At 37.6% G+C, this 27,322-nt stretch overlaps 2 protein-coding genes across 5 annotated transcripts in view; one reads left to right on the top strand and one right to left on the bottom strand.

Annotated features, from left to right (window-relative positions):
• Window positions 1-438: 438 nt before the first annotated feature.
• On the top strand, window positions 439-24,712 carry RBIS (ribosomal biogenesis factor). Of its 2 annotated transcripts, none has more exons than XM_053715168.1 (4): window positions 439-572; window positions 20,036-20,152; window positions 21,451-21,558; window positions 24,562-24,712. In XM_053715168.1, the coding sequence occupies exons 2-4, from the start codon at window positions 20,039-20,041 to the stop codon at window positions 24,628-24,630; spliced, it is 291 nt and encodes a 96-aa protein (XP_053571143.1). In that variant the 5' UTR covers window positions 439-572; window positions 20,036-20,038; the 3' UTR covers window positions 24,631-24,712. The 2 variants fall into 2 exon arrangements, with proteins under 2 accessions (XP_053571143.1, XP_053571144.1); XM_053715169.1 differs by lacking the exon at window positions 439-572 and adding an exon at window positions 2,728-2,819.
• The window catches only part of LOC128661023 (transcription factor E2F5), a 102,986-nt gene continuing 100,327 nt past the window's right edge, over window positions 24,664-27,322 (bottom strand). For all 3 annotated transcript variants that reach the window (XM_053715165.1, XM_053715167.1, XM_053715166.1), the window contains one exon: window positions 24,664-27,322. In XM_053715165.1, coding sequence (XP_053571140.1) covers window positions 27,213-27,322 — 110 coding nt within the window. In that variant the 3' untranslated portion in view covers window positions 24,664-27,212.

Here is a 27,322-nt window from a genome sequence, read left to right as displayed (position 1 = left end):
ATAATAAGGTAAATATTTACAAACAAAATAAATAGTATGTATTAATCACGTTGACAGTAATTAAAATGTAACTATACTGTTCATTAGTTAGGATGTCACTATTGTAGAGCTAATAAACAATTAGCGCCTTTCTCGTGCAAGTTTGCAGTAACCAAATCTCTGAAAACTATAACAAGATACGGTAATAAAGAACGCTCTACACAAAACAATTTGCAGCGAATTTTTTTCACGAAGGCGCCCCCATTATCAAATTATAAAGAGACAATAATTTGAGTTTTTCGCTGCTGCAGGACAACACAATTTGACCATCATGTACAGAAGATACAAAGCGATGCGTGCGTGAACGTTGGCGCAGATAAACGAGCTGCTGCAGTCTTTATACTATTACTAAAATGACAAAAGTGCGCCGCCTGCTTATTACACACGAACGTACTCCTAGCAATAAGTCCTCCTAGCCTCTAAGTGCTGAACACGCTGGTTTCTTCTCTATAATCTTTTTTTTCTAAACAAGACGCGTTTTGATGACGTAAGAACGCAACACGTGAGGTAGTGGGTAATTATCACATATATTGGTAAGTGTGTGCATGGGACATTAACAATATGATTTAAATTACAGTCAGGCATATTTAGCTATTTTTATTTTAGTCACGCAATAACACTTGGACATGATTATTTTCTTTCAAGCAGAAGTCTTCTATATTTCATTAAACAAAAATAAGGTTATATAGCTAAGTCCTCAAACCCACTGGTCCTAGTATATAACTTTTTGACACTAGGGATTGACTTGTATACTTTTATGTGATGTGAACCATAGCGTATATATGATGTTGGTGTTTTTTGCTTGTATTTGGATACATCTAATCTGAATGCCTTAGGTTTCTGTTCCTGCCCAAGGGATCAATATATTTGGTCTTTAATGCAGTTTATATTTTAGTTTGTCAGTTTTGTTTACTTCTTCTTGTTAAAATGTATGCCGTTAGCACTCACTATATCCATTTGTCTACTTTGGAAAATGTTTGTGTTTTAAAACTAAGTTTATACAAAACATATTTATTCATACATTTATATATGGAATATTGTCTGCTGTTGACAATCCAAAACACTATCAACTGCTCTCTATCTATCTATCTATCTATCTATCTATCTATCTATCTATCTATATATATATTTAATAAATGCAGACTTGGGCTATTTACTTTAGATATTCAGTGTAGTAAAAAAAAAATGTAGGTGAAAGTTTAAATACAAACTGCAGCATTTGAATTGTCCTAGATTTTAAATTGCATGTTATGCAAATTATATTTCTACCGGTAGTCTTTTAGAACACATTGGGATTTAGCCTAAACCATCAGAAGTGCCATTTGAAAAACATGTTAAAATCTTGGCAAGCCGTTCAAATTCAGACATTCCAAATATTTTGTGTGTTTTTAAAGGACCAGTAATCACCTTGTAATCATAAATACATTTCTGTTTTATACTTTGTACGTCTCAATGTCACCTATGCACTATCTTCTCATTTATTGTGACTTAAAAAACAAACAACATTTCTGTTGTGTTGCTATAGAATAAAAGTGTTCTCCACAGAAAATGTTGCCAGCTGGGTAGCACAATGAAGTAGCTGGGTGGGGGCAGTGTAATTTTTCTAATATATCATTTTCCGCCATCAAAAGCACAAATTAACTACATAATTTAACATAGATGTATTTAAAGGACCAGTCAACACAGTAGATTTGCATAATCAACAATTGCAAGATAACAAGACAATGCAATAGCACTTAGTATGAACTTCAAATGAGTAGATTTTTTTTCTGACAATTTTAAAAGTTATGTCTTTTCCACTCCCCCTGTACCATATGACAGCCATCAGCCAATCACAAATGCATACACGTACCATGTGACAGCCATCAGCCAATCACAAATGCATACACACTTATTCTTGCACATGCTCAGTAGGAGCTGGTGACAAAGTTTAAATATAAAAAGACTGTGCACATTTAGTTAATGGAAGTAAATTGGAAAGTTGTTTAAAATGGCATGCTCTATCTGAATAATGAAAGTTTAATTTTGATCGAGTGTCCCTTTTAATGATACATTTGTGCAATAAAAATGAACATTTTTAAGGTTAGCAAATTTTAGCTTAATGTTGTCTAAAATCAGTGGTGCATCTGCTAAAAAAGTCCTGGGGATGACAATGATAACATGAGCCAAATATAAACATTTTTTAAAACAAACTTTGCTGCAATTGTTTTTAAAAGCCAAACTCCATCCACTTTTTGCCATTTTCAGAGGAGCCCATCTGGGCTTGAGTCTGCAAACAAAGCTAGCCCCCCTGCAATATTGTTAAAGTATAGTGTTTTGTAGTTGTCAATTTGGGACATATATGTAGCAGGGTTAACCCTGAGCAGTGTCTTCCCCTGCTAAAATAGCAGCCAATAAACAATAGCTAATCATTTTTGTCAGCGTTTATTGCTCACATTATCCTTAAAGGGCCACTGTAAGTAAATATTTTTTATGCCTGTTACTAACTACCCTAAATACGCTTTTTATCAATAGAATTTCATTAACATATCTATACCGTATATCAGAAATCTTGTCTGCAAATGTAATTGTTTTCCAAACCCACTCCGTGGGTATCCTTTGCTCTGTACCAATTCGTTTACAATACCTAGGTTTCAAAATGGCGCTTTAAACACAAAGTTATTGGTTTAAGTATTTTGAACAGGCAGTGCTGAAAATAGTGGGCAGGATAACGTGACACCATCGGCGAATAAAAGATAACTTTTAGAACGTTATGAAACTTCGTTTTGGAGAAAATATAGGTCAGTAGGTTTTAATTAATGTTTATTAACTTTAATATGTTAGTTGTTTAGCTTAAAAATTATAACAGAAAGTAATCCTTTAAATACATTTGTTAAATTATGCAGTGAATTTAATCTGGTTAGCAGAAAATGTTATAATGTTAGAAAGTATTACAATGTCCCCCACCCAGCTGCTTTATAATGCCACATGCAACATTTTCTGTGGAGAACACTGTTGATAATTCAGCAGGGTGTATTTCAAGTTTTCACAGCTAAATTACATAAAAAAGGGGGGAAAGATATGATGAAAGTAAATTGCAAAGTTGTTTTCTTATTCATAACTTACCATTTTCCATAAGAATCTCAAGGGGTTTATGGTCCCTTCAAGTGACTTAACATGGGAATAATTCATTTGTGGATTTTTAACAATTGTATTTCAATGCCTAGACCTGTACAGTAAATGTTTTGGTTAAAAAGGGACGTTAAACCCAATTTTTTTTTCTTTAATGATTCAGATAGAGCATGCAATTTTAAGCAACTTTCTAATTTACTCATATTATCCATTTTTCTTCTTTCTCTTGCTATCTTTATTTAAAAAGCAGGACTGTAAAGCTTAGGAGCTGGTCCATTTTTGGTTCAGAACCTGGGTTACGCTTGCTTATTGGTTAGCCAAATGTAGCCACCAATAAGCAAGTGCTATCCATGTTGCTGAACCTAAAATGGGGCGGCTCCTAAGCTTTACTTTCCTGCTTTTTAAATAAAGATTGCAAGAGAACGAAGAAAAATTGATAATAGGAGTAAATTAGAAAGTTGCTTAAAATTGCATGCTCTATCTGAATCATGAAAGAAAAAAATGTGGGTTTAGTATCCCTTGAGTGCTAAGCTGTTTAAAGGTTTTTTTATTTTTTGAACTTTTTTTCCCAGATCCTCAAGACTTGCACTGTTGGACATGTTAGGCAATTACCTTTCCAACAGTGGGTGTTGGGGGTCTGTAGCTGCTTAGATGCCTAAGATACAGGCTTCTAAGCAGCATGCCTCCTTTTCCTATTCTTAACATTGTTATTGTTAAATAAAGTGGCGCAGTGACATCACGTCATTGCGAGTGAAGTCACCGTGCATAACGCAAAGCCCCCGCGATGCCTGTCACTATACAGGCCCGATCGCCAGAGTAGGAGTGGGTGGGAGCCCCCAGATCTTCCTCAAGGTGGGAGAGTGCTAGCGACGGCTCAGAGCCGTCGTTAGCACCTGCTGAGTGGGAAACTCTGCGACGGCTCAGAGCTGTCGTTAGCACTGATAGGATTGGACCAAGGACGTACAGGGTGCGTCCTACAAAAACGGTCACTTAATGGCCAAGGACGTACCCTGTACGGCCTCATGGTTTTCAAGCGCTGGAAGCGATCGTTATCGCTTCCAGCCTCTTTAAGGTTATTGCCGTTATGCCTCGATATTGAGGCATCCTGCAATAACCTTTTTATTAAGCATCCGATGCAGAGAGAGCCACTCTGTGGCCCTCTCTGCATCGGCCAGCGATGGTGCCGATCGTTGGTGGGTGGGAGCCATAGCAGGGAGGCGGGTGGGCGGCCCATCACTAGTGCGAGTTTCGGATCCTGTTCCTAAGTGTCTGGGGGCGGAGCTCAGGAGCGCAAGCGCACGCACAGACATCAAACTTAAGCCCAAGCAGGGAGAGGGAAAAAATTTTGGAAAGGGATCCGGGAGGGGGTAGGGTGTTGAGGGGGGCAACTACACTACAGAAAATGGGGTGTTTGTTTTTACAAAGAAAAGGGCAAATTTGTTAGTAAACTGGGTACTGGCAGACAGCTGCCAGTACCTAAGATAGCGGCCAATAGGTAGAGGGGAGAGAGATTTTTTTTGGGGGAATCAGGGAGGTTGGGGGGTAATAGGGGATCCTCACTTCATATAAAATATATGTATAAAAAAAAGTCTTTGAAAAAAAACCAAACACTTATTTTTATACTGGCAGACTTTCTGCCTGTACTTAAGATGGCGGTGACAATTGTGAGGTGGGGGAGGGAAGAGAGCTGTTTGAGGGTGGTCAGGGAGGGATCAGAGGGTGGGATGTGTCAGGTGGAGGGGACTCTGAGGAACTTGTTTAGACTCTTGAGGTCTAAAATGGGTCGAAACGTTCCCTCTTTTTTGGGAACCATGAAAAGGTTTGAGTAAAATCCCTGTTCTTGTTTTGGAACAGGGAAATTACTCCCATAGTCGAGAGGTCTTTTACACAACGTAAGAACGCCTCTCTTTTTATCTGGTCTACAGACAATCGTGAAAGAAGAAACCTTCCCCTTGGGAAGGAATTTTTCAACTCCAACTGATACCCTTGAGACACGATTTCCAGTGTCCATGGATCCTGAACGTCTCTTATCCAAGCCTGGACAAAGAGAGAAAGTCTGCCCCCTACTAGATCCGGTCCTGGATTGGGGGCCACCCCTTCATGCTGTCTTGGGAGCTCAGCGGGCTTCTTGGGTTGTATACCCTTGTTCCAAGTCTGATTGGGTCTCCAGACAGACTTGGATTGTGCAAAGTTCCCTTCCTGCTTAGCGGAAGAGGAGACACCCTTGAAATTTTGAAAGGAACGAAAATTACTCTGTCTACCCCTCTGCTTAGACGTTTTATCCTGAGGTAGGAGATGACCTTTACCTCCCGTAATGTCAGAAATGATCTCCTTCAAGTCTTCCCCTTGAAAGGAATATACAAAACAGACCAAGATTTTAACCATAAGGCTCTGCGCGCTAGCATGGCAAATCCTGCATTCTTAGCCGCCAATTTGGCTATCTGAAAGGCGACATCCGTAACAAAAGAATTGGCCAGCCTAAGGGCCTTAATTCTATTGATTATTTCCTCTAAAGAAGTCTGTCTTAAGAGACTCCTCTAAGGCGTCAAACCAAAAGGCAGCCGCAGTTGTGACTGGTACAATGCAGGCCATCGGTTGTAAAAGAAACCCTTGGTGAACAAATAGCTTTTTTTAGAAGACCCTCCAACTTTTTATCCATAGGGTCTTTGAAAGCACAACTATCCTCAATAGGGAAAGTCGTACGCTTAGCCAGGGTAGAAATAGCCCCCTCCACCTTAGGGACCATTTGCCAAGAATCCTGAACAGTGTCAGATATAGGGTACATTTTCTTAAAAATAAGGGAGGGTGAAAACGGGATACCCTTTCTTTCCCATTCCCTAGTAATAATTTCTGAAATTCTCTTAGGAAATGGAAAAACGTCAGAATAAGATGGAACCTCTAAATACTTGTCCATCTTACACAATTTCTCTGGAGGGACCACAATAGAGTCACAGTCGTCCAGAGTCACCAGAACCTCCCTTAGTAACAGGCGAAGGTGTTCAAGCTTAAATCTGAAGGACATCACGTCCGAATCTGTCTGGCACTACCTAAATCAGACAGCTCCCCTTCAGACAGAGCCTCCCTTCCCCCTCCCTCAGAGCCCTGGGAGGGTACATCGGAGATTGCCATCAAGGGGACTTAACTGCAGCCATATTCTGCAGAGTAAATGACGCAGACGCCGTGGAAGAACATGGCGTTACTTGCGTGGGCGTTAAAGGCTGTGACGCTTTGGGAGAAAGTTGCGGCATACCCTAAGACTCATCAGTCTGAGGACCGTCATTAGACATATCTTTATTAAAGAAAATTTTCTCTCTACACTCTAATGCCCTGTCAATACATGGGGGTTCCACAATGGCATTTAAACAGATAAGGCATGTAGTTTGCTCAAGGTCATCCATTTTGACAACCTGAACAGAAAAAATGCAAGAATGGTCAGTAACACTGAAAAATATAAGAGTGAAAAATCTTAACTTTATATTCTTTTTTTTTTTTTTTAAAGTAATGTGTCTTTAATAAGAAAGAAAAAAAAACATAATTTATGTAAGAACTTACCTGATAAATTCATTTCTTTCATATTAGCAAGAGTCCATGAGCTAGTGACGTATGGGATATACATTCCTACCAGGAGGGGCAAAGTTTCCCAAACCTCAAAATGCCTATAAATACACCCCTCACCACACCCACAATTCAGTTTAACGAATAGCCAAGAAGTGGGGTGATAAAAAAGTGCGAAGCATATAAAATAAGGAATTGGAATAATTGTGCTTTATACAAAATCAAAACCACCACAAAAAAAGGGCGGGCCTCATGGACTCTTGCTAATATGAAAGAAATGAATTTATCAGGTAAGTTCTTACATAAATTATGTTTTCTTTCATGTAATTAGCAAGAGTCCATGAGCTAGTGACGTATGGGATAATGATTACCCAAGATGTGGATCTTTCCACACAAGAGTCACTAGAGAGGGAGGGATAAAATAAAGACAGCCAATTCCTGCTGAAAAAAATCCACACCCAAAATAAAGTTTAATGAAAAACATAAGCAGAAGATTCAAACTGAAACCGCTGCCTGAAGTACTTTTCTACCAAAAACTGCTTCAGAAGAAGAAAATACATCAAAATGGTAGAATTTAGTAAAAGTATGCAAAGAGGACCAAGTTGCTGCTTTGCAAATCTGATCAACCGAAGCCTCATTCCTAAACGCCCAGGAAGTAGAAACTGACCTAGTAGAATGAGCTGTAATCCTCTGAGGCGGAGTTTTACCCGACTCAACATAAGCAAGATGAATTAAAGATTTCAACCAAGATGCCAAAGAAATGGCAGAAGCTTTCTGGCCTTTTCTAGCACCGGAAAAAATAACAAATAGACTAGAAGTCTTTCGGAAAGACTTAGTAGCTTCAACATAATATTTCAAAGCTCTAACAACATCCAAAGAATGCAACTATTTCTCCTTAGAATTCTTAGGATTAGGACATAATGAAGGAACCACAATTTCTCTACTAATGTTGTTGGAATTCACAACTTTAGGTAAAAATTCAAAAGAAGTTTGCAACACCGCCTTATCCTGATGAAAAATCAGAAAAGGAGACTCACAAAAAAGAGCAGATAATTCAGAAACTCTTCTGGCAGAAGAGATGGCCAAAAGGAACAAAACTTTCCAAGAAAGTAATTTAATATCCAATGAATGCATAGGTTCAAATGGAGGAGCTTGAAGAGCCCCCAGAACCAAATTGAAACTCCAAGGAGGAGAAATTGACTTAATGACAGGTTTTATACGAACCAAAGCTTGTACAAAACAATGAATATCAGGAAGAATAGCAATCTTTCTGTGAAAAAGAACAGAAAGAGCAGAGATTTGACCTTTCAAGGAACTTGCGGACAAACCCTTATCTAAACCATCCTGAAGAAACTGTAAAATTCTCGGTATTCTAAAAGAATGCCAAGAAAAATGATGAGAAAGACACCAAGAAAACATAATTTATGTAAGAACTTACCTGATAAATTCATTTCTTTCATATTAGCAAGAGTCCATGAGCTAGTGACGTATGGGATATACATTCCTACCAGGAGGGGCAAAGTTTCCCAAACCTTAAAATGCCTATAAATACACCCCTCACCACACCCACAATTCAGTTTAACGAATAGCCAAGAAGTGGGGTGATAAGAAAAAAGTGCGAAAGCATATAAAATAAGGAATTGGAATAATTGTGCTTTATACAAAAAAATCATAACCACCTCAAAAAAGGGCGGGCCTCATGGACTCTTGCTAATATGAAATAAATGAATTTATCAGGTAAGTTCTTACATAAATTATGTTTTCTTTCATGTAATTAGCAAGAGTCCATGAGCTAGTGACGTATGGGATAATGACTACCCAAGATGTGGATCTTTCCACACAAGAGTCACTAGAGAGGGAGGGATAAAATAAAGACAGCCAATTCCTGCTGAAAATAATCCACACCCAAAATAAAGTTTAATGAAAAACAGAAGCAGAAGATTCAAACTGAAACCGCTGCCTGAAGTACTTTTCTACCAAAAACTGCTTCAGAAGAAGAAAATACATCAAAATGGTAGAATTTGGTAAAAGTATGCAAAGAGGACCAAGTTGCCGCTTTGCAAATCTGATCAACTGAAGCTTCATTCCTAAACGCCCAGGAAGTAGAAACTGACCTAGTAGAATGAGCTGTAATCCTATAAGGCGGAATTTTACCCGACTCAACATAGGCAAGATGAATTAAAGATTTCAACCAAGATGCCAAAGAAATGGCAGAAGTTTTCTGGCCTTTCTAAAACCGGAAAAGATAACAAATAAACTAGAAGTCTTTCGGAAAGACTTAGTAGCTTCAACATAATATTTCAAAGCTCTAATAACATCCAAAGAATGCAACGATTTCTCCTTAGAATTCTTAGGATTAGGACATAATGAAGGAACCACAATGTCTCTACTAATGTTGTTGGAATTCACAACTTAGGTAAAAATTCAAAAGAAGTTCGCAACACCGCCTTATCCTGATGAAAAATCAGAAAAGGAGACTCACAAAAAAGAGCAGATAATTCAGAAACTCTTCTGGCAGAAGAGATGGCCAAAAGGAACAAAACTTTCCAAGAAAGTAATTTAATATCCAATGAATGCATAGGTTCAAATGGAGGAGCTTGAAGAGCCCCCAGAACCAAATTGAAACTCCAAGGAGGAGAAATTGACTTAATGACAGGCTTTATACGAACCAAAGCTTGTACAAAACAATGAATATCAGGAAGAATAGCAATCTTTCTGTGAAAAAGAACAGAAAGAGCAGAGATTTGACCTTTCAAGGAACTTGCGGACAAACCCTTATCTAAACTATCCTGAAGAAACTGTAATATTCTCGGTATTCTAAAAGAATGCCAAGAAAAATGATGAGAAAGACACCAAGAAATATAAGTCTTCCAGACTCTATAATATATCTCTCTGGATACAGATTTACGAGCCTGTAACATAGTATTAATCACAGAGTCAGAGAAACCTCTTTGACCAAGAATCAAGCGTTCAATCTCCATACCTTTTAAATTTAAGGATTTCAGATCCTGATGGAAAAAAGGACCTTGAGACAGAAGGTCTGGTCTTAACGGAAGAGTCCACGGTTGGCAAGAGGCCATCCGGACAAGATCCGCATACCAAAACCTGTGAGGCCATGCCGGAGCTACCAGCAGAACAAACGAGCATTCCTTCAGAATCTTGGAGATTACTCTTGGAAGAAGAACTAGAGGCGGAAAGATATAGGCAGGATGATACTTCCAAGGAAGTGATAATGCATCCACTGCCTCCGCCTGAGGATCCCGGGATCTGGACAGATACCTGGGAAGTTTCTTGTTTAGATGAGAAGCCATCAGATCTATTTCTGGAAGTTCCCACATTTGAACAATCTGAAGAAATACCTCTGGGTGAAGAGACCATTCGCCCGGATGCAACGTTTGGCGACTGAGATAATCCGCTTTCCAATTGTCCATACCTGGGATATGAACCGCAGAGATTAGACAGGAGCTGGATTCCGCCCAAACCAAAATTCGAGATACTTCTTTCATAGCCAGAGGACTGTGAGTCCCTCCTTGATGAATGATGTATGCCACAGTTGTGACATTGTCTATCTGAAAACAAATGAACAACTCTCTCTTCAGAAGAGGCCAAGACTGAAGAGCTCTGAAAATTGCACGGAGTTCCAAAATATTGATCGGAAATCTCACCTCCTGAGATTCCCAAACCCCTTGTGCCGTCAGATACCCCCACACAGCTCCCCAACCTGTAAGACTTGCATCTGTTGAGATTATAGTCCAGGTCGGAAGAACAAAGAAGCCCCCTGAACTAAACGATGGTGATCAGTCCACCATGTCAGAGAGTGTCGTAAAATCGGTTTAAAGATATTAATTGAGATATCTTTGAATAATCCCTGCACCATTGGTTCAGCATACAGAGCTGAAGAGGTCGCATGTGAAAACGAGCAAAGGAGATCGCATCTGATGCGGCAGTCCTAAGACCCAACATTTCCATGCATAAGGCTACCAAAGGGAATGATTGTGACTGAAGGTTTTGACAAGCTAATATCAATGTTAAACTTCTCTTGTCTGACAAGAACAGAGTCATAGACACTGAATCTATCTAGAAACCTAAAAAGGTTACCCTTGTCTGAGGAATCAATGAACTGATTGGTAAATTGATCCTCCAACCATGAACTTGAAGAAACAACACAAGTCGATTCGTATGAGATTCTTCGAAAATGAGAAGACTGAGCAAGTACCAAGATATCGTCCAAATAAGGAAATACCAAAACCCTGTTCTCTGATTACAGAAAGAAGGGCACCGAGAACCTTTGAAAAAAATTCTTGGAACTGAGGCTAGGCCAAACGGTAGAGCCACAAAACTGGTAATGCTTGTCTAAAAAGAGAATCTCAGACACTAAAAGTGATCTGGATGAATCGGAATATGCAGATACACATCCTGTAAATCTATTGTAGACATATAATGCCCTTGCTAAACAAAAGGCAGGATAGTCCTACAGTAACCATGTTGAATGTTGGTATCCTAACATAACGATTCAATAATGATAGATCCGGAACTGGTCTTAAGGAATTGACCTTCTTTGGTACAATGAAGAGATAAAATAAAACCCCAGCCCCTGTTCCAGAACTGGAATTGGCATAAATACTCCAGCCAACTCTAGATCTGAAACACATTTCAGAAATGCTGAGCCTTTGCTGTGTTAACTGGGACACGGGAAAGAAAAAAATCTCTTAGCAGGAGGCCTTAACTTGAAGCCAATTCTGTACCTTTCTGAAACAATGTTTCTGAAACCAGAGATTAAGAACGGAATTGATCCAAATTTCTTTGAAGAAAACGTAATCTGCCCCATACCAGCTGAGCTGGAATAAGGGCCGCACCTTCATAGGTACTTAGGAGCTGGCTATAGGTTTCTATAAGGCTCGGATATATTCCAAACTGGAAATAGTTTCCAAACTGATACCGCTCCTGAGGATGAAGGATCAGGCTTTTGTTCCTTGTTGTGAGGAAAGGAACGAAAATGATTATTTACCCTGGAAAGAAAGGGAAAGCAAGGTTGATTTAGAAGACATATCAGCATTCCAAGTTTAATCCATAAAGCTTTTCTAGCTAAAATAGCTAGAAACATATACCTGACATCAACTCTAATGATATCAAAAGATGGTATCACCAATAAAATTATTAGCATGTTATAGAATAATAATAATGCTATAAAATTATGATCTGTTACTTGTTGCGCTAAAGCTTCTAACCAAAAAGTTGAAGCTGCAGCAACATCCGCTAAAAATATAGCAGGTCTAAGAAGATTACCTGAACATAAGTAAGCTTTTCTTAGAAAGGATTGAAATTTTCCTATCTAAAGGATCCTTAAATGAAGTACTATCTGCCGTAGGAATAGTAGTACATTAGCAGGAGTAGAGACAGCCCCATAACCTTAGGGATTTTTGTTCCAAAAAACTCTAATCTGTCAGATGGCACAGGATATAATTTGCTTAAACGTCTAGAAGGAGTAAATAAATTACCCAAATTATTCCATTCCCTGGAAATTACTTCAGAAATAGCATCAGGGAGATAAAACACTTCTGGAATAACTACAGGAGATTTAAAAAAAACCTTATTTAAACGTTTACATTTAGTATCAAGAGGACCAGAATCCTCTATTTCTAATGCAAATAACACTTCTTTAAGTAAAGAACGAATAAATTCCATCTTGAACAAATACAAAGATTTATCAGCATCAACCTCTGAGACAGAAACCTCTGAACCAGAAGAACCATTATCAGTATCAGAATGATGATGTTCATTTAAAAATTCATCTGAAAAAAGAGAAGTTTTAAAATACTTTTATGTATACTAGAAGGAGAAATAACAGACATAGCCTTCTTAATGGATTTAAAAAATAAAATCTCTTATGTTATCAGGAACACTCTGAAAATTAGATGTTGACTGAACAGCAACAGGTAATGTAACAGTACTAAAGGAAATTTTATCTGCATTAATAAGTTTGACATGACATGCAAAACAAACAACAGCTGGAGAAACAGATACCAAAAGTTTATAGCAGATACACTTAGCTTGGTAGCTCCAGCACTGTGCAGTGATTTTCCTGAAGTATCTTCTGACTCAGTTGCAACGTGGAACATCTTGCAATATGTAAAAGAAAAAAACAACATATAAAGCAAAATTGATCAAATTCCTTAAATGACAGTTTCAGGAATGGGAAAAAAATGCCAGTGAACAAGCTTCTAGCAACCAGAAGCAATAAATAATGAGACTTAAATAATGTGGAGACAAAAATGACGCCCATATTTTTTAGCGCCAAAAAAGACGCCCACATTATTTGGCGCCTAAATGCTTTTGGCGCCAAAAATGACGCCACATCCGGAACGCCGACATTTTTGACGCAAAAAAAGTAAAAAAATGACGCAACTTCCGGCGACACGTATGACGCCGGAAACAGAAAAAAAAATTTGCGCCAAAAAAGTCAGCGCCAAGAATGACGCAATAAAATGAAGCATTTTCTGCCCCCGCGAGCCTAACAGCCCACAGGGAAAAAGTCAAATTTTTTAAGGTAAGAAAAAATGATTGAAACAAATGCATTTATCCCAAATATGAAACTGACTGTCTGAAAAATAAGGAATGTTGAACATTCTGAGTCAAGGCAAATAAATGTTTGAATACATATATTTAGAACTTTATAAACAAAGTGCCCAACCATAGCTTAGAGTGTCACAGAAAATAAGATTTACTTACCCCAGGACACTCATCTACATGATTGTAGAAAGCCAAACCAGTACTGAAACGAGAATCAGCAGAGGTAATGGTATATATAAGAGTATATCGTCGATCTGAAAAGGGAGGTAAGAGATGAATCTCTACGACCGATAACAGACAACCTATGAAATAGACCTTGTAGAAGGAGATCACTGCATTCAAATAGGCAATACTCTCCTCACATCCCTCTGACATTCACTGCACGCTGAGAGGAAAACCGGGCTCCAACTTGCTGCGGAGCGCATATCAACGTAGAATCTAGCACAAACTTACTTCACCACCTCCATCGGAGGCAAAGTTTGTAAAACTGAATTGTGGGTGTGGTGAGGGGTGTATTTATAGGCATTTTAAGGTTTGGGAAACTTTGCCCCTCCTGGTAGGAATGTATATCCCATACGTCACTAGCTCATGGACTCTTGCTAATTACATGAAAGAAATATAAGTCTTCCAGACTCTATAATATATCTCTCTAGATACAGATTTACGAGCCTGTAACATAGTATTAATCACAGAGTCAGAGAAACCTCTTTGACCAAGAATCAAGCGTTCAATCTCCATACCTTTAAATTTAAGGATTTCAGATCCTGATGGAAAAAAGGACCTTGTGACAGAAGATCTGGTCTTAACGGAAGAGTCCACGGTTGGCAAGAGGCCATCCGGACAAGATCCGCATACCAAAACCTGTGAGGCCATGCCGGAGCTACCAGCAGAACAAACGAGCATTCCTTCAGAATCTTGGAGATTACTCTTGGAAGAAGAACTAGAGGCGGAAAGATATAAGCAGGATGATACTTCCAAGGAAGTGATAATGCATCCACTGCCTCCGCCTGAGGATCCCGGGATCTGGACAGATACCTGGGAAGTTTCTTGTTTAGATGAGACGCCATCAGATCTATTTCTGGAAGTTCCCACATTTGAACAATCTGAAGAAATACCTCTGGGTGAAGAGACCATTCGCCCGGATGCAACGTTTGGCGACTGAGATAATCCGCTTCCCAATTGTCTATACCTGGGATATGAACCGCAGAAATTAGACAGGAGCTGGATTCCGCCCAAACCAAAATTCGAGATACTTCTTTCATAGCCAGAGGACTGTGAGTCCCTCCTTGATGATTGATGTATGCCACAGTTGTGACATTGTCTGTCTGAAAACAAATGAACGATTCTCTCTTCAGAAGAGGCCAAAACTGAAGAGCTCTGAAAATTGCACGGAGTTCCAAAATATTGATCGGTAATCTCACCTCCTGAGATTCCCAAACTCCTTGTGCCGTCAGAGATCCCCACACAGCTCCCCAACCTGTGAGACTTGCATCCGTTGAAATTACAGTCCAGGTCGGAAGCACAAAAGAAACCCCCTGAATTAAACGATGGTGATCTGTCCACCACGTTAGAGAGTGTCGAACAATCAGTTTTAAAGATATTAATTGAGATATCTTTGTGTAATCCTTGCACCATTGATTCAGCATACAGAGCTGAAGAGGTCGCATGTGAAAACGAGCAAAGGGAATCGCGTCCGATGCAGCAGTCATAAGACCTAGAATTTCCATGCATAAGGCTACCGAAGGGAATGATTGTGACTGAAGGTTTCGACAAGCTGAAATCAATTTTAGACGTCTTTTGTCTGTTAAAGACAGAGTCATGGACACTGAATCTATCTGGAAACCCAGAAAAGTTACCCTTGTCTGAGGAATCAATGAACTCTTTGGTAAATTGATCCTCCAACCATGATCTTGAAGAAACAACACAAGTCGATTCGTATGAGATTCTGCTAAATGTAAAGACTGAGCAAGTACCAAGATATCGTCCAAATAAGGAAATACCACAATACCCTGTTCTCTGATTACAGACAGAAGGGCACCGAGAACCTTTGTAAAAATTCTTGGAGCTGTAGCTAGGCCAAACGGCAGAGCCACAAACTGGTAATGCTTGTCCAGAAAAGAGAATCTCAGGAACTGATAATGATCTGGATGAATCGGAATATGCAGATATGCATCCTGTAAATCTATTGTGGACATATAATGCCCTTGCTGAACAAAAGGCAAGATAGTCCTTACAGTTACCATCTTGAACGTTGGTATCCTTACATAACGATTCAATATTTTTAGATCCAGAACTGGTCTGAAGGAATTCTCCTTCTTTGGTACAATGAAGAGATTTGAATAAAACCCCATCCCCTGTTCCGGAACTGGAACTGGCATAATTACTCCAGCCAACTCTAGATCTGAAACACAATTCAGAAATGCTTGAGCTTTCACTGGATTTACTGGGACACGGGAAAGAAAAAATCTGTTTGCAGGAGGTCTCATCTTGAAACCAATTCTGTACCCTTCTGAAACAATGTTCTGAATCCAAAGATTGTGAACAGAATTGATCCAAATTTCTTTGAAAAAACGTAACCTGCCCCCTACCAGCTGAGCTGGAATGAGGGCCGCACCTTCATGTGGACTTAGAAGCAGGCTTTGCCTTTCTAGCAGGCTTGGATTTATTCCAGACTGGAGATGGTTTCCAAACTGAAACTGCTCCTGAGGATGAAGGATTAGGCTTTTGTTCTTTGTTGAAACGAAAGTAATGAAAACGATTATTAGCCCTGTTTTTACCCTTAGATTTTTTATCCTGTGGTAAAAAAGTTCCTTTCCCACCAGTAACAGTTGAGATAATAGAATCCAACTGAGAACCAAATAATTTGTTACCCTGGAAAGAAATGGAAAGTAGAGTTGATTTAGAAGCCATATCAGCATTCCAAGTCTTAAGCCATAAAGCCCTTCTAGCTAAAATAGCTAGAGACATAAACCTGACATCAACTCTGATAATATCAAAAATGGCATCACAGATAAAATTATTAGCATGCTGAAGAAGAATAATAATATCACGAGAATCATGATCTGTTACTTGTTGCGCTAAAGTTTCCAACCAAAAAGTTGAAGCTGCAGCAACATCAGCCAATGATATAGCAGGTCTAAGAAGATTACCTGAACACAGATAAGCTTTTCTTAGAAAGGATTCAATTTTCCTATCTAAAGGATCCTTAAACGAAGTACCATCTGACGTAGGAATAGTAGTACGTTTAGCAAGGGTAGAAATAGCCCCATCAACTTTAGGTATTTTGTCCCAAAATTCTAATCTGTCAGACGGCACAGGATATAATTGCTTAAAACGTTTAGAAATAGTATCAAGAGGACCAGAATCCTCTATTTCTAAAGCAATTAGTACTTCTTTAAGTAAAGAACGAATAAATTCCATTTTAAATAAATATGAAGATTTATCAGCATCAATCTCTGAGACAGAATCCTCTGAACCAGAGGAGTCATCAGAATCAGAATGATGATGTTCATTTAAAAATTCATCTGTAGGGAGAGAAGTTTTAAAAGATTTTTTACGTTTACTAGAAGGAGAAATAACAGACATAGCCTTCTTTATGGATTCAGAAACAAAATCTCTTATGTTATCAGGAACATTCTGCACCTTAGATGTTGAAGGAACTGCAACAGGCAATGGTACTTTACTAAAGGAAATATCTGCATTAACAAGTTTGTCATGACAATTAATACAAACAACAGCCGGAGGAATAGCTACCAAAAGTTTACAGCAGATACACTTAGCTTTGGTAGATCCAGCACTAGACAGCGATTTTCCTGTAGTATCTTCTGACTCAGATGCAACGTGAGACATCTTGCAATATGTAAGAGAAAAAACAACATATAAAGCAAAATTGATCAAATTCCTTAAATGACAGTTTCAGGAATGGGAAAAAATGCCAAAGAACAAGCTTCTAGCAACCAGAAGCAATGAAAAAAAGAGACTGAAATAATGTGGAGACAAAAGCGACGCCCATATTTTTTTAGCGCCAAATCAGACGCCCACATTATTTGGCGCCTAAATGCTTTTGGCGCCAAAAATGACGCCACATCCGGAACGCCGACATCTTTGGCGCAAAATAACGTCAAAAAATGACGCAACTTCCGGCGACACGTATGACGCCGGAAACGGAAAAGAATTTTTTGCGCCAAAAAAGTCCGCGCCAAGAATGACACAATAAAATGAAGCATTTTCAGCCCCCGCGAGCCTAACAGCCCACAGGGAAAAAAAGAGTCAAATTTTTGAAGGTAAGAAAAAAATGATTTAATTCAAGTGCATTATCCCAAATATGAAACTGACTGTCTGAAAAATAAGGAAAGTTGAACATTCTGAGTCAAGGCAAATAAATGTTTGAATACATATATTTAGAACTTTATAAACAAAGTGCCCAACCATAGCTTAGAGTGTCACAGAAAATAAGATTTACTTACCCCAGGACACTCATCTACATGTTTGTAGAAAGCCAAACCAGTACTGAAACGAGAATCAGCAGAGGTAATGGTATATATAAGAGTATATCGTTGATCTGAAAAGGGAGGTAAGAGATGAATCTCTACGACCGATAACAGAGAACCTATGAAATAGACCCCGTAGAAGGAGATCACTGCATTCAAATAGGCAATACTCTCCTCACATCCCTCTGACATTCACTGCACGCTGAGAGGAAAACCGGGCTCCAACTTGCTGCGGAGGGCATATCAACGTAGAATCTAGCACAAACTTACTTCACCACCTCCATCGGAGGCAAAGTTTGTAAAACTGAATTGTGGGTGTGGTGAGGGGTGTATTTATAGGCATTTTGAGGTTTGGGAAACTTTGCCCCTCCTGGTAGGAATGTATATCCCATATGTCACTAGCTCATGGACTCTTGCTAATTACATGAAAGAAATGTTTGTTACCTTGCTATATGAACTATGTCAGATAGTAAACCTCTCTTCACATTCCCTATTAAAGAGTGAACCGTTATTCCATATAACACAAAAACTTCTCAGTCACCATGCCGCAGCTCTGCTGCGGCTCCTACCTGTCCCCACTGACCAAGGATAAAGCGAACGTGCGTGTTGAAGATCACTTGTGTAAACTAAGAGACAAGTGTACAAGCAGCCGTAATGACAAGTGGTACAACTGCGCTAAAGCGCGCCAGAACAAAGCCCCGCCCATCGTGGGCGTCAGAACCCGGGAAAAAGAAAACAACGTCTATGCAGGCCAAAGCCTCGGAGTAAAGTAAAAACTTAACTCCTACGGCTCCGTAACTCCCAACGTCAGCCCTGTCCTTCATAAAAGTGAAAAACACATGCCCAATTAACATTTCAGCTCTTCTAAGTAAATTAATCCTACTAGAGTGTCTGAATAAAGATTGCCCATATCTCTTTCATATCCCAGTGCTTCTAGGTTACTCAATCATCCTAGAGTGTCTGGATAACGCTCCATGTCGGTTCTCATACATCCTCATGTCCCCTGAGAGAAAAAGTACAGACCGTTTTGAGAATGTCACTTTCCTTTCTTATAGTGCAAAAAAACCCAGAAACAGACTTCACTTACCTGCATGCTGAGGAACAGCATGAGAGACTCACAGTGTCAGGGGGTCTAATCTTCCTCCTGTGCAGTCAGAAGGGCTTTAGTTAAACTTCTCTAAAGCCATCATAGAAGAGCAGCATAAATGTGGGAGGCGCAGTGCAGGTAAAACCTCACCAGTTCCCAAAACCATAAGGTTATAAACTCCAGATGTTGCTCCAATAAAAAATAGTACACTTTGGCACCATTTAAAAATAATAAACTCTTGATTGAAGAATCTAAACTCACACCTCACTTTACCTCACTCCTATCACTAACGCAGGCAAAGAGAATGACTGGAGTGGGAGGTAAGGGAGGAGCTATATATAGCAGCTCTGCTGTGGAGCTCTTTGCCTCCTCCTGCTGACCAGGAGGCGATATCCATAAGTATGAAATCCGTGGACTCGTCATATCTTGTAAAAGAAATAAGATTAAAGTTTTAGTGTCTATAAAACAATGGAAGCTGCCATGTTGTAATTGGGTTACCTTTTGTGCTGTGGCCAATTAGGGACAGTTATGAATAGGTCACTAGAGTGTGAAGCCAATGGTTGGGTGGAATATAACTGTTCTGTACTTCCATTTCTAACAGGAACTGAAAAGCTCACAATTGCAGAATGGAATTACAGGAAAGAGGTCAAAATAAATAACAAAAGTATATTGCAGACTTCTTTTTATGTATGCAATTAATCATTTTATATTACCATCTCAAAAGTGTTTAATGTCCCTTTAAGTATAGTAGATAGTACGTAACATGAACAGATTTATATCAGGTTGCAGTACTTAATGAATAATATCCAGCAAGTGACACTGTTTCACTATTAATAACATGTAAATTGGCATTTTGTAACTTATGTCTAATAGTAATGACAGCAGCATAAGTGGGGTAGTAGGATTCTTAGTAATTGTGTAACAAGCCAGGAAAATTATTTTCATTCAGTGTAAAGCACAGAGAATACAACTCAAGGTAACATCACCATTTAGATTTTAATTATTTTATACTTTTCTCATAGCATTTATGTTTTATGGAACTGGTAGTTTGTATCATCTTCATAAAATTATATATAATATAAACTGATATTTAAAATAAAGAAAACTACAGACAGAGTATTTTTTATTTTAGCTATTATGGAATTAGTTTCTGCTTGACCTACTTTTTTTCCTGCTCCTACAGGCAATGGCAAAAAACAAGGGTAAGGGGCAAAAACAGAAGAATGTTTTTCATGTCGCAAATAATAAATGTTTGAAAGCAAAGAACAAAGCCAAACCGGTGAAAACAAACCTGAAGAAGGTAAGTACTGCAAATCCAAAAATAGAGACACCATTTATGTATGAGCCAGAGGGCCTATTTTACATACATGACAAATGGAATAAGTGCTCAACCATGCAACAAGGAAAGATATAAGTTGTTATGTGGCTAATCACAACAATAGGATCAGCCAGAACACCAAAGCACATCCTCACAGAGAAGAACTTTACTAAAATACATCAGTCAGATCAACCTAAAAAAAACAAACCTGAAATAAGAGGCAACTTGTATTGCAGTCTACAGTGCGCAGATTTTCGGCCCACTCAGCAATAGGTATATGCGTTGTTCCCTACATCACTGTTAGGGAGACTAATCCACAATGATCATACTTTCCATATAAATCGGAAGGGACGTACTCAACAGGCAGACAATTTTCTCTGTGGCCAGTTACCACGCCAGGAGCTGTGTGTTAAATACTTTATATGAACAGACACGTACAGACTAGCAACTACAAGTTTCCCTGTCAGAACATCGACTTTCACATCCTATTCCCCATGTTAAGCACAAGGATGATTAGTCCCATGGTACCTGCAGCTCTTGCCTATTTTGCATGTGTACAGTATAAAGAGTAAGGATGGAGTACTCTGACCAAGCCTGCTGCTGTAAGGAGTTTCCCATACACATTAATGGAACATAGGAACCAAAGTGCTTGATTAGTAATTTAAATGTGTACATAAAATGAAACATTCTAAACCCTTTTCCCACACATTTGTCTAGCAATAAAAAAAATGTGTATATATATAAAATAATGATCCAGACAGTTTTTAGAATGCCCAGAGGTAATAAGCTCTTGGCCAGTAGCTATAATTCATGCTCCATTTTATATTTTAAGTATTGGCAGGTTATTGGGAGTACCAGCTATTTTTTTTTTTTTATATTTTGTGATAAATTCTTAGTGGCGTTTTCACTCTGTCTGCTCTGACGTTAATATGCCAGCATATTTGCACCCAGTTTTATTCAGTACTTTTCAGGCTGTAGGAAATTCTTATTGTTTTCTTAAAGTGCTGCCAAGGACATCGGATGTATACCCAATACATTCTGAAAAAGTCTGTGTAGCATATATATTTTATAGGAAATTCATTTTATAGGGAAACTTCACAGAGTATACATACCCTATGGTGCATTTAAAAGTGCCTTAAAATTGCATGCTATCCGAATCATGCAAGTTTAATATTGATTTTCCTATCCCTTTAAATAAATGGAGCCAGGGTGTTTTTTTTATTGACCCTCCTAACTTATTTCACCCCTTCCCTAATATATTTTTTTTTTTCTTGTCACAGATTAACGTTACTAATGAGAAAGTGGCCACAGTAAACAAGGCTTTTACAGAAATACAAGAGGATGTTGCACAGCTAAAAAAGGATTTACCAACATCAAAGTTAATCCTGGTAATTTGGGTGGGGGGGGGGGGGGGATTTAATACCTGGTAGAGTTTTCATTGTCAAATATAGGCTAACACAAAGTTCTTGTTGCTGGAAAACAATTCAAAGAATTTCCCATATAAATTTAAAGTCTGTTGAAGGGTTAGTGGACAAAAAACAAACAAAAAAAAAAAAAAACATTTTGGTATCAACCTTTAATTAAAAAAAAAAAAAAAAAATGAAAACCATGGTTTTTTTTTATTCAGTGTGTGAAAGTTTCATAAATTTCAATTTGATACAGCCACATGACCTTGCCACATGCCACAGAAAAGAAACAGTTGGAACTTAAAAGGACAGTCTACACCAGAATTGTTATTGTTTAAAAAGATAGATAATCCCTTAGTTACCCATTCCCTAGTTTTGCATAACCAACACAGTTATATAAATACACTTTTTACCTCTGTGATAACCTTGCATCTAACCCTTTGCAAACTGCCCCCTTATTTCAGTTCTTTTGACAGAAATCCATTTTAGCCAATCAGAGCTGGATCACCTGAACTCCACGAGCGTGAGCACAATGTTATCTATATGACACATATGAACTAACACCCTCTAGTGGTGAAAAACTGTCAAAATGCCCTGAGAGAAGAGGCGGCCTTCAAGGGCTTAGAAATTAGCATATAAACCTCCTAGGTTTAGCTTTCAACTAAGAATATCAAGAGAACAAAGCAAAATTGGTGATAAAAGTAAATTGGAAAATTGTTTAAAATTACATTCTCTATCTGAATCATGAAAGTTTATTTTGGACTAGACTGTCCCTTTAAGATCTGTTATCGAATTGAAACAGACAGAACTTTGTGAAAATTGGACTTGTGTGTCCGAAATGCTATAAACCACATTTTTTTCTTAGAATTATCTCAGCTTATAACCTTTTTGTACAAGGTGATGTATATGTTGTAACTTTGGTCAAATCTATTTGTAAGGATTCTTTAGAATATTTTCACCAGTTTTTTTTCTATTTTTTAGTGTTGCAACACTTTTTAAATTTGATATAGTTTTAAATTTGTTACATTTCATATGCCTTTTCTGTTGGGGATAATATCCTCAGTTATTAATAAATCATCAATTTGTATATTGTGATACCCTTTGTTCGTCTGTATGCTCCATTACTGATAAGGACCAAGATTAATACTCTGCACTCTATAAGACATATTGCATGCAATATCCCATTTAAAAGGTGTAGTACACCATAGATTTAATATTAAAGGGACACTGAACCCAATAAATGTATTTCATAATTCAGATAGAGCATGCAATTTTAAGCAACTTTCTAATTTACTCCTAATATCAATTTTTCTTCGTTCTCTTGCTATCTTTATTTGAAAAAGACATCTAAGCTTTTTTTGGTTCAGAACTATGGATAGAACTTTTTTATTGGTGGATGAATTTATCTACCAATCAGCAAGAACAACACAGGTTGTTCACCAAAAATGGGCCGGCATCTAAACTTACATTCTTGCATTTCAAATTAAGATACCAAGAGAATAAAGAAAATGTAATAATAGGAGTAAATAAGAAAGTTGCTTAAAATGTCATGCTCTATCTGAATCACAAAAGAAAAAATATGGGTTCAGTGTCCCTTTAATATCCATAGTTTTTAACTTCTAGTGCTTGCTTTAGCGCCTCTTCCTCACCTTGTGTATTGTATATACTGCTCTACACACATGCACACTCAAGCTCAAGTCTATGATTAGTAATGCTATGAAATGCAGTGTTCTACCCAGGACCTATTTAAGGGGCACTCAACACCCTGCTAAAATTTGAGCCAATATTAAGCTAAAAGTGAGCTAATCATTTTTGTCAACAATTGTTGCACACATTATCATTAAATCACTATAAGCAAATTGATGCTTTTGCATAGTTTAAATAACATTTATACATAATGTTAAAATATTGTAAAATCTTATACTGCTGACAAAACATTCTCTGAAGAACACTGCTTTCAAGTTCAGAATTATTTGCCACTAGAAATGAAAAATGTACTGATGGATGGAAAATACAGAAGAAATGTATACAGCTTTAAAAGGACAACACAAAATTGTTATTGTTTATAAAGATAGATAATGCCTTTACTACCCATTCCCCAGTTTTTCACAGCCAACATGGTTATATTAACATACTATATAACCTCTAAATTTTTGTCTGTTTCTAAGTCCCTAAAGACAGCCCCATGATCACGCTTTTGTATTTGCTTTTCACAACAGCGGAAGCTAGTTCATGTGAGCCATATAGATAACATTGTGCTGATGCCAGTGGATTCTAACAACACAGCACTAATTGGCTTAAATGCAAGTCAGTAGATAATACAGTTAAAGTCATGTGATCCGAGGGCCGTCAGAAGATGCTTAGAAACAAGGTAATCAGAGGTAAAAGGTATTTGTATAACCAGGTTTTCTGTGCAAAACTGGGGAATGGGTAATAAATGGATTATCTATCTTTTTAAACAATAAAACATTTTAGTTGTCCCTTTAAAATAAGATTTACTCAATTTGCTAACAAAGTCAATATTAAACTATCATGATTCAGACAGAGAATGCCATTTTAAACAACTTTACAATTTATTTAACCAACTTACTTCATTTTCTTGGTTTCCTTTGTTGAAAACCATACCTAGGTAGGCTCAGAAGTAGTAATGTACTACTGCAAGCTAGCTGCTGATTGGTGGCTGTTAACATATGCCTCTTGTTATTGGCTTACCAGATGTGTGCCTTTAACTCCTGGTAGTGCATTGCTGCTCTTTCAACAAAGGATACCAAAAGAATGAAGAAAATGTGATAATAGAAGTAAAATTGGAAAGGTGTTTAAAAATGGTGTGCAATGGCTGAATTATGAAATACAACTTTTGGGTTTCATATCCCTTTAAATACAAAAGATTGTACTCAAATTTATATGAATTATAGTTTAATACAAGGGTTTGTATACATTTCAAAAGTGTATTTTTAATGAAGTAATATTTTTTTTCCCCTGTAGGTTTCAAAACCTGTTCCTGAAACACCTGCAGATATAGATGATGCAGTGGACCTGATTTCGCAATTATAAGTGTGACCAAGTTGTTTATAAAACCACACAATGTTTACAGTGTAAATTTGTCTGTACAGGTTTATTAAAAGAACATTACAAACATTGGCACATTATTTCAGCCATGGCAGTTACAAAATCAGAAAACTGGAATGTAAGAAGATTAACCATTTACATGCTGGAAGAGGCTAACAAACACTGCACACAGGTTTTAAAACTGGAAAAGGTAAAACACTAGATTACAAGGCACTTGACAAACCTACCTGACCAAAAAGAATGCAATATAACTGGTTTAGAAGGTTCGGCCAGACATTGGCAGTGAATATTTACAGGAAACAAAAAAAAATAAAGTTTGGCAGGCAGAATTAAACCTCTCTAGACTGTGGAGATAAAATGCAACTCCACTGGAACATTTTGGCACTAAATTACAGCATATTTATTTGCTGTTCTTTTTTGAACCATTGATAAAAAACTAAATTAAATGTATGGCTACAACCACTCTTTACCCTCACTGAAATAGAACATCAAGCCAGCAACTCCGTCACTAATGTCAGTTCTTGTATGCAAGTTTATAGTCCTCTTCATGTGGCATTATTTGTACTAGGAAAATTGTTTTATTTACAAATGAATTACAATATTATACAGTAAAGTAAAATTAATGCTTTCATTGAATCACCATTTACAGATTTTAGGTTTTCCTGTTCACTTTCTACAGTCACATAACTTTCAACTGTTATGTAACTGCAGGGGCTGATATTTCAATCAATGTTAGGAGCCAGCCACGTATTTTAAGAACCAGGTAAGGGTGTATAAAAAGCCAGAACAAACATTCTAGGAACAGGGTCTTATTTAAGTACTCAGTGTCAAACCCTTCCTTACTATATACAGGTTTTATGAGTGTTACTGCTAAGCAATGCACAAAATGCAGTTTGAACATACCAAGTCTAACCTTTACTATAGATCACTGTCCTAAGGCCTCGATATCTGAACTAGAGCACAGGTGAAATAATAAGCCGATTAGTAAACATGGTTATTTTACCTGCTCTCACCTAAAGTAATCCTGAAAATCTGGCCTGTGGGGGAGGCATGAGGACAGGCTTGAAAACCAGTGCTCTAGATCAAATCCCTCCACTTTTTGGTTAGAAAAAAGAATTCAGGAATGTTGGCAGTTAAAGGGCCACTAAACCCAAAATCTTTCTTTCATGATTCAGATAGAACATACCAATTTAAACAACATTACAATTTACTTCTATTATTTATTTTGCTTAATTTTTTTAGATATCCTTATTTTAAGAAAAAGCAATGCACATGGGTGAGCCAATCACATGAGGCTTCTATGTGCAGCAACCAATCAGCAGCTACTGAGCATATCTAGATATGCTTTTCAGCAAAGAATATCAAGAGAATAACACAAATTAGATAGAGGTAAATTAGAAAGATGTTTAAAAATGCATTCTCTTTCTAAATCATGAAAGAAAAAAATGTGGGTGTCATGTCCCTTTAAAGTAACGTCAATTATTTAAATAGCTACCCTGCTCTTATTCTGACCAACTTAGAGGAACATTCCAGTCAAATTTAAATGCACATAGATTAATTACATCTTTGAATAGACACATATTTGCAATATACATGTATTGGCAAAAATGCTTCTAGTAAAAGTTATTACTGTTTTAGTGGTAACATGTCTGCACGTGCATGTGAAGCATAGCTAGATATCTTTACTGCAGCCACATTTTAAATACTGCAGCTGCTCAGATTATCAGTGGGGCTTGTATCATGTCAGCAATTAACAAATTGTGTCATTACCAGATAGTAGAAGCATCTTAGGCTCTCTAAGCAAGTGCTGTGCTTAAAATGCCGGTGCACGGTGCATACTTAAATACACTTTTGAAACAGCTATAACTTTTATTAGAAGCATTTTTGCTAATGCATGTATATTACAAAATTGCTTCTGTTTAATACCCAAATGCACCCATGTGGTTTCTAGTAGACCAGGCTATCTACTTTTAAATTAAAGGGTGTTTTACAATTAGATTCGGATTGCTTCAATAGGGTGATGTTACAAAATCCGCTAACTTTCAGTGCAAAAAGGCTGCTATAAAAAAAATATTTTTTTGTGAAATTATATATATTTCACCCTAAATGCATCAATTGCAATAGTAAAAGGACATTGTAATGGAAAAATATTTCAGTTTGTCAGAGCATTTACATTTTTGTACTACTCACTGTGGAACTGTGATTTCAAGCCCCGCAAAGGGGTTAAAGCACATAAAAAAAAAAGTCCCACTTAAGAGCAGCTTAGAAAAAGCACTCTCACAACACTAATTAATGGCTGAGTTTTCTTTACGTAGAAAGTAAAGCAAAAATAGTAAGTTTTAACAAAATAGAGCCCATTATTTTTGCACTGCAATGTCCCTTTAATCCAAAGTATTATTCAATAAAACAGACTATTTTATGAAACTATAAAATTATATAAACTTCTTAAATCTAAATGTACAAAATAAAAATAGACATTTAAGGAAATTAAAAATGATAGTGCCCGCTGGTATTTGTGACTATTTAGTGTAAGGATGAGAGGTAGTTTGGAATCCATAGGGATAGATCTAATAATTTAATATCTGCACATCAAACAGATCACAGATTCCTTCAGTGTCATCCAAATTGAAGCTGTACTCGTCTCCTGGAGTTGGCGAAAGTCTTAACAACGGGAAAA

Source organism: Bombina bombina, chromosome 5, assembly GCF_027579735.1.
Source record: "Bombina bombina isolate aBomBom1 chromosome 5, aBomBom1.pri, whole genome shotgun sequence".
Classification (NCBI taxonomy): domain Eukaryota; kingdom Metazoa; phylum Chordata; class Amphibia; order Anura; family Bombinatoridae; genus Bombina; species Bombina bombina.
This window is presented reverse-complemented; position numbering and strand designations above follow the sequence as displayed.